Source organism: Hyperoodon ampullatus, assembly GCF_949752795.1.
Source record: "Hyperoodon ampullatus genome assembly, chromosome: 11".
NCBI classification, from domain to species: Eukaryota; Metazoa; Chordata; class Mammalia; order Artiodactyla; family Ziphiidae; genus Hyperoodon; species Hyperoodon ampullatus.
In genome coordinates this window covers 7,078,032-7,090,960 of record NC_136924.1, presented here as the reverse complement: position 1 = coordinate 7,090,960, position 12,929 = coordinate 7,078,032, and the positions used below count along the sequence as shown (strand labels likewise).

Here is a 12,929-nt window from a genome sequence, read left to right as displayed (position 1 = left end):
ATGGTTATATGTCATTTTAAGATGATTGCACTTTTGAAAACAATTCATATAGTCTGTTAATTATATTTTCTTGTGCTCAAATTAATATATGGAGGAAGAACGTTAGCAATAAAATAGTTCTTACAACTGATATTATGGTACTAAGCCCTGAGAACAAAGGCTGAGTGACCTAAACAGCCCTACCATACAGACCAAGAATGATGTGGCTTCAGTTTGAACCTTTAGGAGGAAAGAGCAGAAAAGTCACTATGTCTACACTCTCTCTTCATCTACTCTAACATCTGTTCCTTCTCTCTGTAGCCAGGTTAACTCCGGCTTTCTTTAAATTCATATTCAAGACGCTCTTTTTTTCCTTCTCTGAGATGAAACCCTATTCCTCAGCCTCCCAGTTTTCCTGTATTAAATCATCCCTCTGAAAGTTGGCCTTTATGCCTTGCTTCACCCCTGCCCCAAAGTATCTGACGCTATACCCTGCATAATGCAGCATATACACATAAAGCATTTCTGTTTGTATCTACAGAAGGTGATTTACACAAATGTGAATCCTTTCAATTAACTTTGTGCTTAGGAAGCTGCAGACACAGGCTCTTCTTTCATTCACTTTATCTTGCTATGTAAAATAAAGACTGTGTACTTGGCCAATTTCATTGTATTCAATAAAGCAATTCAGAATATATCTTTATTGGAATTAATAAATTTGTTTCATACGTTAGTGACCCACCCTCCACCCCCTGGATAGTTTCAGAAGTATTTTGATTCAATTAAAATAGTAATATACGTGATGTGGTAGGTATACTAAATAAACCAAGCCCATAAAATGTAGCTTAAAAATATCTAAAGGAAATATTTATTGGTGCATGTAATCTTAAAAAGGAAGTATACAAAATAAAAGTGATGTTATGAAGTGCTTAATTATTTTTATTTCCTTACAATTTAAACTTTAAGTGAGATAATAAAGTTGGGCAGTGTTTCTCAACTTGCAGTGAGAAAGAAGTCACTTGCAAATCCTGTTAAAAGAAGATCTGTAGGTTTTGATTCAGTAGTTTGGGACAGGTGCGAAAGTTACACATTTCTAATAAACTCTCAGGTGTTGAGGACACTATGTTGCACTTTGCAAACAATCAGATTTGTTTTTCTTTAAATTATGAATTGGTTGTACTTTATTTCCTGTTTTTTCTTTAATTTGCAAGAGCCAAAACTGTTACCACACTTGCTACCTACCTTAACTATTAATATCCTACATAGAAATTACTATTCTTATTACTAATTTTTCAGATAAGGAAACTGAGGCACAGATTAGAGGAAATTGCCCAGAAAGAAACTAGCAGAGCCAGAATTTGAACCTAGGTCAGTTCATTCCCTTAACCACCACCTTCTAATAGATCTTCTACAATGGGGGTTCATTTAATGGTACATGCAGCAAGAATCCTAGCAAGTCAGATTATATAATGAGATATAAAGTTCGTGAGGGAACACAGATTATTAATGACAGTTTTCTGATATAAAGAGTTGATAGGAAGATTAGTTATGGAGCTATATGAATGTATAGGGTGAATTCTATGTTGCTTAAAAGATGATTTTCTGAACTATATGATTCTGTTTGAAAATTCCAAGACATGCAAAAATAGTGAAAGTATGAAACAAATTGTGTGTCTGGGTGTATGTATATGAACTCATATACATATTTACTTTACCAAATGGATAATTTAGAATTAAGATGTAAAATGATATTAGCTTTTAGTAATAGTTGTGTGAAATACATGTGAATTTCAATCACATAGTTATTTCTGACCTGCCTTTGAAATTTGTTTTTCCATTTTCCACCTATAATCACACAGAAACAGTTTTTCTTTAGGCAGAGTCATCTCATTATATATATCTGCTCTTTAACTTTTATTTATCGATTTTATTTATTTTTGGATGCGTTGGGTCTTCATTGCTGCTCGCAGGCTTTCTCTAGTTTCGGTGAGCAGGGGTCACTGCTCTTTAACTTTTAACGTGGATTTTCTTCCTGCTTTATTTCTGGATTTCCACTATAATTGTGCAAACTTTTTTGTTGTTTACATATTTTCACAGGACTTGCTGTATTAAAATAGAAAATCGGCAATTTTGTTTCTCCAAATTTATTTTCAGTTGGCATGTCTTAAGTGATCCCACAAAAAGATAGGAAAAATGTATTATGTACATAAGCTGCAGTATTTTTGAATGCTGAGTTTGTAAACCAACTTTGTAAGATAGGTGAATAATTAAAAGCTATGTATTCTTACACTGATGTTGTACGTATGTCCGCCTTTTAGTCCTTCTAACATTGCAATGACAGATGTGTCCGTTTTCTGGATAATACTGAGGTTGCGAATCTGGACAGCAGTGGGATCATCTTCTCGGTAAACCAAAGCTTGATACACTTGGATATTTCCATTAGGTTGAGAAGGGGGAAGAAATGTTAACTGAAATTTTGTAACTTCATCTGGTATCTTCTGAAATGTCATGTTGTTCGGTGGGTCCTTAGGGACTGAAATGAAATATTTAGCAATTACAATTTTAAAAAAATTTGTGTTCATTTTGATATCCATATAAAACTGATTTGCTTCAAGTTTCTGTTTATAAAGAGTATTACACAGATCATTTAAGCCATTTAATTTTGAAAACAAGCAAAATGGCTCATGCATTATAGAATCATTGACATCTATAAATCACAGAAACCATAACAGTGATCCAATTTATTTGCTTATTTATTTAGCCTTTTATAATATATGTATTTTTATACAGAATGCATTTCTATGATACTCTGAACTTAAAAATAATGTAGACTCACAGGAAGTTGCAAAAATCACACATACAGTCCCCTGTAATCTTCCCCCAGCTTTCCCCAGTGGTGATATCTTATATAACTGTTGTTTAATATCAAACCTGGAAACAGACACTGGTACAATAATGTTGACTATAGACGTTATTCAGTTTTCACCATTTTTCATGCTTTCCTGTATCTGCGTGTAGTTCTATGCAATTTAATCCCACGTGTAGATTCCTGTAACCATCACCAGAAACGAGATACAAAACTATTCCATCACCGTAAAGAAATGTCTTCTTGCTCTCCCCTTAGACTTGCGCTCCATGCCTCCTCGCAACACTAATCAATCTCCATTTCCATAGTTTTGTCATTTGCAAAAGACAATAGCACAGTGACCTTGAGGTCCATCAGGGTTGTTGTATATATCAATAGTTCATTCTATTTTTATTGCTGAGTAGTGTTCCATTTTATGGATGTACGAGTTTAATTTATAAAAATATTTGGGCTGTTTCCAGTTATTTTGTTGTTGTCATTACTAATAAGTCTTCTATTAACATTCATATACGGATATTTGCATGGACATTAAGTTTTCAATTCTCTATGATAATTGCCCAAGAGTGTAATTGGTGGATCATGTGGTAAGTGCATTAAAAAAATTTTTTTTAACATCTTTATTGGAGTATAATTGCTTTACATTGGTGTGTTAGCTTCTGCTTTATAACACATATACATATATCCCCACATATCCTCCCTCTTATATCTCCCTCCCAGCCTCCCTATCCTGCCCCCTAGGTGGTCACAAAGCACTGAGCTGATCTTGATCTCCCTGTGCTATGCAGCTGCTTCCCACTAGCTGTCTATTTTACATTTGGTAGTATATAAAAGATCACCAAACTATTTTTCCATTGTAGCTATACCCTTTTACATTCCCACTAGCAATGTATGACAGAGATCTAGTATTTCTGCATCTTTTCCAACATTTGGTATTATCACTATTTTAAAAATTATTTCATCTGTTCTAGTAGATGTATAGTGATACATCACTGTGGTTTCAATTTGCATTTCCTCAATAGCTAATGGTGTTGAAAACCTATCTTATCATGAGTTTATTTGCCAGTCATATTTCCTCTCTGGTAAAATGTCTGTTCACGTTGTCAATTTTCTAATTGGATCCTTTTTAAGTGTTGAATTTTAAGATTTCTTTATGTTCTAGATATTACAGTTTATTTTGGATAAATAAAAGTTATCCTAACATATAACTAGCTAAATATCAATAAATTATTATTTTAAAATGATACACATGAGGATAAAATTATTTATGAATCATTTTATGAAAGACTAGTTTTTGTTGTACTACATAATCAGTGTTCTTTAAATAAATGACTCATTGAATGAACATATCTTATTTTGATCACATTGAAATGGATATTCCATTCTAAATTTTAAAATTCTAAGTAAAGAATTTCCATGAAAAGGCTGTTAATATTTGGCTATCAATGATTCTGATATTGTTGCAAACATCCCTAGAGATAGCGCCCTATGGCAAGCAAAAAATAAGTAAATAAATAACAGTGAGAAAAAAAAGAGAAAAGCAAATAAACATGTCATTGTGCCAAATAACACAGGATGAAAAAAATGCATAGCTGAAATAAAGGTTAAATTGGTTCAACACACATTTTCACAACTTTTGCTGTTATACATTTTTATCCTACATTAGAAACATATATATTTTTTCTTTTTATAAGAATTGTTTCTCTAAAATTAGGATCAGCTTTAAAAAGTTGAATACATGAAAGAATTATCTGAATGATAGAAAGGACCTTCTATCTGCCAAATATCTTTCGTTTGACATCTAAAATTCTACTCTTAGAGGTTTAGTGGAAATTTATTAAACTATGATATCCTTGGAAGAGTTAGCACATTAGGATTTGCAATCAGTGCTTTGTGGTGTGAATGTGAGTAAGTTTAGCAGCAACTTTCCTCACAGATAGGTAGGATAGGGAAGAAGAACAAAAAGTATAATAAGAAAATAAGTACCTGGAATATACATGGCCACAAAATGGAAACAAGCAGAACTTTAGGGTGCTGAGGATAGGATGTACTTTTCAATTTAGAACCATAAGTTTATAGACAACAGAGTATGTAGCATAATGAAAAGACTAGCTAAAAAAGATTTTACCTCCTATACTTACCTTACAGATAGCAACAAATAAACTATAGCAACACATCCCTTCATGTGCTCTTTCCAAAGATATATCTGGTGGCAAAGAACATCAGGAGTCTGAAGGAGGATGGGGCAAGCGAGTTCTGGGAAGTTGACTTTCCACATTAAATTCTTATTGGTTACAATCTTATTATTCATTCAGACCCTGTTCATAGGAACTGGAGGAAATCTGTACAGATTCTGACATTTATCAAATAGATTATGTAATAAAACATGTCACTTAACTAAGTGAAGAAAACAGATGTGGTAAAACATAGCCTGGGTTCTAATTTTGAATTCTAGAGTATTTAATAATAGAGTATTATTACTTTAATGTGCATTTAAACCATGGGAGAGAAATAATTAAAATGGAATTTAAGGTGAAGCTTTATTGGCTATAGACAGTTGGACAAAATCATCTCTTAGGCAAGGTAACTCAACTTCTGAAACAGTGTTTAAACAAATGCAAAAAAGTACAACTGGTTACCTTATTATGAACTAATTTATTTTTGTATTTACAAGTATTGATTATTCTACATAATTCCACTTTGCCTCAAAAATGTAAATACAAAGCTTTACTTTTGTCAGTCACAGTGAGTCCCTGAATTTTAAACTTATATGCTTAAAAAATTTCTTTTAACACATATGCTTTGTAGGGTAAGGTGTGAGAAACTGTAAGAGAGACACTGAACTCAGTCAATTTTTAGCATGAAAAATAAACCTTACCTGATTCTAAAGTAGTAACAATCACTTCAGCACTCGACTTTCCTTCCACATAGGCAGCACTAATATTTCCAGTGAATGCAGTGATCACCACGGAATACCTTGTGAATATTTTCAAATCTTTAATTTCTATGGTTTTATTTTCTCCATTTGACTTGATTAAGGAAATATTAAATTCATCACTATCTACCTACAGGAAAAAATAGCTAACAATTAAAGGAAGCAGCACTTGAGATACAAATCACTAAAACATAATAATAGAAAGCTATGAGTGGTATATTTTTCTAGCCAAGATTTAAAAATTCTTTTATTTACAGTCAGATGGACCTGCGAAATCCAAAGTGCTACTTTAACAGTTTACTAATTACAATTATTTCAACAATTGAAAGTAAAAGAAAAAAATCAATCACAATTAATCAGAACAAGCAGAAATCATCTCTGCAGTCAATGAAATTTATACTCCAATTTTTTTTAAACATCTTTATTGGAGTATAATTGCTTTACAATGATGTGTTAGTTTCTGCTGTATAACAAAGTGAATCAGCTATATATACACATATATCCCCATACCTCCTCCCTCTTGCGTCTCCCTCCCACCGTCCCTATCCCACCCCTCTAGGTGGTCACAAAGCACCGAGCTGATCTCCCTGTGCTATGTGGCTGCTTCCCACTAGCTAGCTGTTTTACATTTGGTAGTGTATATATGTCCATGCCACTTTCTCACTCCGTCCCAGTTTACCCTTCCCCCTCCCCGTGTCCTCAAGTCCATTCTCTACTTCTGCATCTTTATTCCTGTCCTGCCCCTAGGTTCTTCAGAACCTTTTTTTTTTTTTTTAGATTCCAATATATGTGTTAGCATACGGTATTTGTTTTTCTCTTTCTGACTTACTTCACTCTGTATGACAGACTCTAGGTACATCCACCTCACTACAAATAACTCAATTTTGTTTTTTTTATGGTTGAGTAATATTCCATTGAATATATGTGCCACATCTTCTTTATCCATTCATCTGTCGATGGACACTTAGGTTGCTTCCATGTCCTGGCTATTATAAATAGTGCTGCAATGAACATTGGGGTACATGACTCTTCCTGAGTTATGGTTTTCTCAGGGTATATGCCCAGTAGTTGGATTGCTGGGTCATATGGTAGTTCTATTTTCAGTCTTTTAAGGAACCTCCATACTGTTCTCCATAGTGGCTGTATCAATTTACATTCCCACCAACAGTGCAAGAGGGTTCCCTTTTCTCCACACCCTCTCCAGCATTTATTGTTTCTAGATTTTTTGATCATGTCCATTCTGACTGGTGTGAGGTGATACCTCATGGTTGTTTTGATTTGCATTTCTCTAATGATTAGTGATGTTGAGCATTCTTTCATGTGTTTGTTGGCAATCTGTATATCTTCTTTGGAGAAATGTCTATTTAAAATCTTCTGCCCATTTTTGAATTGGGTTGTTTGTTTTTTTGATATTGAGCTGCATGAGCTGCTTGTAAATTTTGGAAATTAATCCTTTGTCAGTTGCTTCATTTGCAAATATTTTCTCCCATTCTGAGGGTTGTCTTTTCATCTTGTTTATAGTTTCCTTTACTGTGCAAAAGCCTTTAAGTTTCATTAGGTCCCATTTGTTTAATTTTATAGTCCAATGTTTTATAGAAGAAAGAATATAGGTTGGTACCCAGCCATCAGGGGTTCAAATCCCAACCTGGTCACTTAATAACTCTTGTAGCATTTGATAAGTCATTTATGCTCTCTGTCTTACTTTCTGTATATGTAAGATTGGGGTGATAATATCTACTTAAAGTATTTTGATGATTTAGAAAAAACAGATCTGAAGTAGCTGGCACAGAAATTTGCAATTTTTTTTTACCATGACCAACAAAAATGAAACACATTTTGCAACATAATTCAGGATGTGTGTGTGTGTGTACTCTTTATAACTGAAAATTGCTTTTCAGAAATACAACTTCTGAAATGCACTTTGATATATTCTGCTCTTTTTAATTTTATTCCAATTCATTAAAAAAATGCTGGTCATAATTGAAGTTCGAAAAACTGATCTAGCACCATGCAAGGCACTAAGTAAGGAATCAGTTAATTAACATGATGTCATAATTATTATATGTGTACAAATGAGTATGCTTAGGTATATTAAATATAGTTGTATAATTTATTAAAACATAGTCTGTCTTTGATGGAGAGTCTGGCCTATTCACTGTAGGGATTAAACATAGCTAAAGTTTCTAGCACTAAATAGAAGGGCTTTTCCTGAGATGAACAACAGCAAGTTTGAAATCCTATTATGCCTGCTTCTCTCAAGTACTTGAAAGACTTAAAAACAAGTTGAATACACTGTCCTCACTATCAAGTTCATTTTCAACTTGACCGTCTCTCATAACTTTGAAAGATGTTTTTTTGTTTAATATGTTCTTCAAATGCTCTTTTCTAAGAGCTTTTTAAACTAAAAACGATGTTGCTATGAGAAACACAGCAAAAGGCTGAAAAATACCATATCTGCAAAAAGTCAAACAGATCAAACCAGAGCTGTGGAGGGAGGTGTTCCACTTCTAAAATGGCAGAAAAACAAATCAATCAGTGTAGGAATCCAATTGATCGGGTGCATGCACCCACTGGTAGAAAGTGTGTATGTATTTAATTAGTTGTCAACATCTAAATATCACATACAAATAGGGCTTTTAAAATTTCCCCTATGACTAGGCTTATATTCATGCTGGGTAACAGTTATCTAGAGATGAGTGACAGGTGACTCCTCTAATGGGGCAGGGGTCTCCAATTCATCACTGAAGCTTCATTGTGACTGTTCCTTGATGTTCCTTGCCTGACTACTATAGCTATTTCAACTCTGATTTTATTGAGTTGAGCTGAATTCCTCAAGATTCCATAGCAACTTGGTAGCTGAGACAAGATTTACTCCCAGGTCTTTGAAGGGTCCAGACCTCTCTACACAAAGTCATGGGGCGTGGTCTTATAAAGTAAAACTAAATTATTCCAATGCCTTCCATTAAAAAATGGATAACAAATAGCAAGTAGTAAAACACGACATAAAATGCATGTGATCTACTGTATCTTAAAAAATATACAGTAAAATTCAAAAAGAATGCTGGGCCCTCAGATACAGCATGTGGAAAAATTCATTTTCTTTCTTCACTAAACCTACTATCATTTACTAATATTTGTCCACTTACCCAGGACTGAAACCTCAGACCTCTTTGACTCATCATTTCCCTTCAATCAGTTCCAAATTTGTTTGCTCATATTTGATCATCGATTATTATAATGAAATGTCTGCCATTTTTTTGAAGTGTGGTTGTTTTACATACATTGTCAGTAATTAGATTCTGGTTCTATTTTCCTCTCCTTTGCCTGCCCCACCTGCACTCTTCCCCACCTGTTACACCCCCATTTAATTCTTACATCCCAGAACAGAACAAATTTAATCTTCTCTGTGCAGTCTCCTCTATATATTATGTCCCCCATAACAGAAACTTTAATTACTTTGTTAGTTTATATTCCAAAAAAGACTGCATACCTCATACTCTACAATTAGCTCTTTATATTCTGGTGTCATTCTCTAGAGTGTGAGCTACTTGGAAGCAGAACTTTGTTTTCTATCTTTGTCTTGGTGAAAGAAGCTACTAAGTATTTGCTAAGTTAAAAAATAAAGGGACTGGGCTTCCCTGGTGGCGCAGTGGTTGGCAGTCCGCCTGCCGATGCAGGGGACACGGGTTCGTGCCCCAACCTGGGAAGATCCCACATGCCGCGAAGCGGCTGGGCCCGTGAGCTATGGCCGCTGAGCCTGCGCGTCCGGAGCCCGTGCTCGCAACGGGAGAGGCCACAACAGTGAGAGGCCCGCGTACAGCAAAAAAAATAAAAAATAAAAAATAAAAAAATAAATAAAGGGACTGACAAACAAAGGGCCACAAAATGCATTAATTTCCAGTAGAATCATCCAGGATGCTATCTGAGCCCATATATCTTTATTCAAGATTGTCAATTTTTGCTTAATTTGAGTCTTTTAAGGGAAGAGTTTTATGCCCTTGCGGTTAGTATTTGGCAGAGGCCAGGTTGCAGCATAAGTCCTAAATTCAGTGACATACGTTCTTCTTTGGCCTGCGAGCCAATGACTTTTGAAGGTAGATAGTTATATATTCATGAAATGAGCTGCAGAAAAACTCTATAAGGATAATGACCACGTCAGACTTGTTCACTTCTACATACCCAGCACGTACCACAATGCTGGCATTTGAATGTATTTAAAAGTGTGTTGGGAGTTTGGGATTGACATGTACACACTGCTATATTTAAAATAGATAACCAACAAGGACCTACTGCATAGCACAGGGAACTCTGCTCAATATTCTGTAATAACCTAAATGGGAAGAGAATTTGAAAAAGAATAGATGCATGTATATATGTATAACTGAATCACTCTGCTGTACACCTGAAACTAACACAACATTGTTAATCAACTATGCTCCAATATAAAAATTTAAAAAATAACGTGTGTTGAAAGAATGAAGGGAGGAAGGAATAAATGACAACTTAGTTCCAAGAATCCTTGGGAAACTCTGAAGTGTTAGAATCTGTTTGAATTTTTGCTATCTTTGATCCAAAGGTGTTTTGGTGAGCATATATTTCAGTTTGGCAATTTTTATTTGCTTTTTGATGGTTTTTCCTATTTTTCATCATACCATTGTCTACTGGTTTTAGCCACGTCTTAATATTTGAGAAGTTATTTATCATCTCTGTGCTTCAGTTACCCTTTATGCAAAATGAAGATGATAATATTTACATCAAAATGTTATTAGATATGATAATACAATGCATATAAAGAGCTAATATGTAACTGAAATAAGCAATTACAATATTAGTTATCTTTCCATCCTTCTCTTTCCCTTGCTCATTTTTAATCTCAGTAAGAATGCTAAGAGAATGAGGTTATAAATCACTTTTTTTAATGTTTTGTTTTTCCCTCCTTTAAACACAACCAAATTCCAAGAGAGAGCTATTTTCCTTAATAAAGTGTCTTTTACTTGATAGAGCACAGCATTAACATTTTTTTTTTTAATTTTGCGGTACGCAGGCCTCTCACTGTTGTGGCCTCTCCCACTGCGGAGCACAGGCTCCGGACGCGCAGGCTCAGCGGCCATGGCTCACGGGCCCAGCCGCTCCGCGGCATGTGGGATTTTCCCAGACCGGGGCACGAACTCGTGTCCCCTGCATCGGCAGGCGGACTCTCAACCACTGCACCACCAGGGAAGCCCCAGCATTAACATTTTATAATTTGCTTTTAATGCTATTCCCAGAGCATTTGTCATTCGTGTTGATTATTTTTGGCTAATTATTAACTAAAAATCTTCACAGATATGCTCTAAAAAAGGAACATAAACTGAAGACTGAATGGGAGAACAAATGTACCAATAAACCCTGAAATTTTCTTTTAATCATGACACGTCTTTTGAGAAAAAAGTATTTTCTTTAAGAAATAATATAAAGACATTAAAAAATCATAAAAGTTGGGGCTTCCCTGGTGGCGCAGTGGTTGAGAGTCCGCCTGCCGATGCAGGGGACACGGGTTCGTGCCCCGGTCCGGGAAGATCCCACATGCCGCGGAGCGGCTGGGCCCGTGAGCCATGGCCGCTGAGCCTGCACATCCGGAGCCTGTGCTCCGCAACGGGAGAGGCCACAACAGTGAAAGGCCTGCGTACAGCAAAAAAAAAAAAAAAAAAAAAATCATAAAAGTTAAACAAGAGATGGATAGAAACAGCAAGAGGGAGAGGAGAATTCACCATGAATTACCTAATTTAATGTGTTAGACGCAACCGTAAGAGACTGCTCATCAGGTCCAGTAAAGCTCAAGCAGGCTGGCAAGGAGATATTTCCAATTCTAACCCTAGATAACAACTCTGCATTATTCACATTGTGCAGCACCCTCTCTTAGGTGAAAGGCTTGACTCTCATGCTTGGGTCTCCTTCTGTCTGGAAGGCTACTCCAATTTGGTGTCTTCAGGGACATCTTATTTAAAAGTTTGTATTCCCAGGATACTATCCTCAGGTTAGTTCTTACAGAAGAGTCTTTACATGCTGTGTAGTTAATCTCATCTACTCATATTATTCCATCTATCATCTAAACACCAACAACAGTTCCCAAATCTGGGAATACAAACTTCCTCTCCTGAGCTACAGATCCACAAATAAAACTGCTAATGAGCTATCTTCATCTCGAGGATTCCCAGGCATCTTAAAGTCGGTGCATCTAGTACTGAATTCATGCCTTTCCTCTACAAATCTGTTCCTCCTCACTATTTTCCAAATCATATATCTTAAAGTCATCCTTGATTATTCTTTTCACTCACCATCCACAGATTTTTTTCACCAAATCCTGTGGTTTTAAATTATTTTTCATTCTGTTTTCCTCACTCCATTTCCTCCATCCTTCTTTTCTTGTCCAGGTTTACTCTTATAGTTCCCTGTCTCCTTATTTAATTTTGCACCCCCAGGACTTCTCTAAAACTATTCTCTACAATGCACCCATACTGATCTTGTAAAACAGAAATCTGTATCCCGACACCACTTTAACTCCACAATTGGCACCCCACTGCCCTTACCATGAAACCCACACTCTATAACATGTTATAAGTCTGCCTCCTGATCTGGCCTCATCTCTCAGCCTTTTCTTCTTGAAAGTTTTGACTAAGGATTCCAGAACTACTTGCTTTTTCCTGAAGGAAGCTAACTTTTCTATTATTCTAACTTCTATTACCATTTCCTTTTCATGTTCTGCTTCAACTATTTTCAAAATTAAGCTCTGATGCTATCTTATTTGGGAGATATTTCTCCTAATGCCTTGTCCGTTCTCCTTTTATGTTTTGAGTTCGTTTTCACTGTATTTTAAACCAATATATTATTATCAACTTAACCTCGTTTATATACATCATCTATACCCTGATGATAAATACAATAATAACCATGGTGACAATACTTTATTTTCATTTACTGAACACTTACTATGCGTCAGGCAATGTTTTAAGTTCTTTAGGTAAATTTTCTAATTTAGTTCTCACAAAATCTCTGTACACTGGGTAGTATTATCAATCTTTATTTTACAGATGTGGACACTGAAACACAAACAAGTTAAGTAAGCTGCCTAACAGAGCTGAGATTAAAATTCAAAGTCTGGTTCCAAAACCT

General features: G+C 35.3%; 1 protein-coding gene across 2 annotated transcripts in view; it reads right to left on the bottom strand.

Annotated features, from left to right (window-relative positions):
• Positions 1–12,929, bottom strand: part of PTPRQ (protein tyrosine phosphatase receptor type Q) — a gene marked incomplete at both ends in the record, with an annotated part of 257,217 nt that overhangs the window by 61,273 nt on the left and 183,015 nt on the right. For both annotated transcript variants that reach the window (XM_079715271.1, XM_079715270.1), the window contains 2 exons: positions 2,268–2,512; positions 5,721–5,907. In XM_079715271.1, the coding sequence (XP_079571397.1) occupies positions 2,268–2,512; positions 5,721–5,907 (432 nt within the window). The remainder of the gene's footprint in view (positions 1–2,267; positions 2,513–5,720; positions 5,908–12,929) is intronic.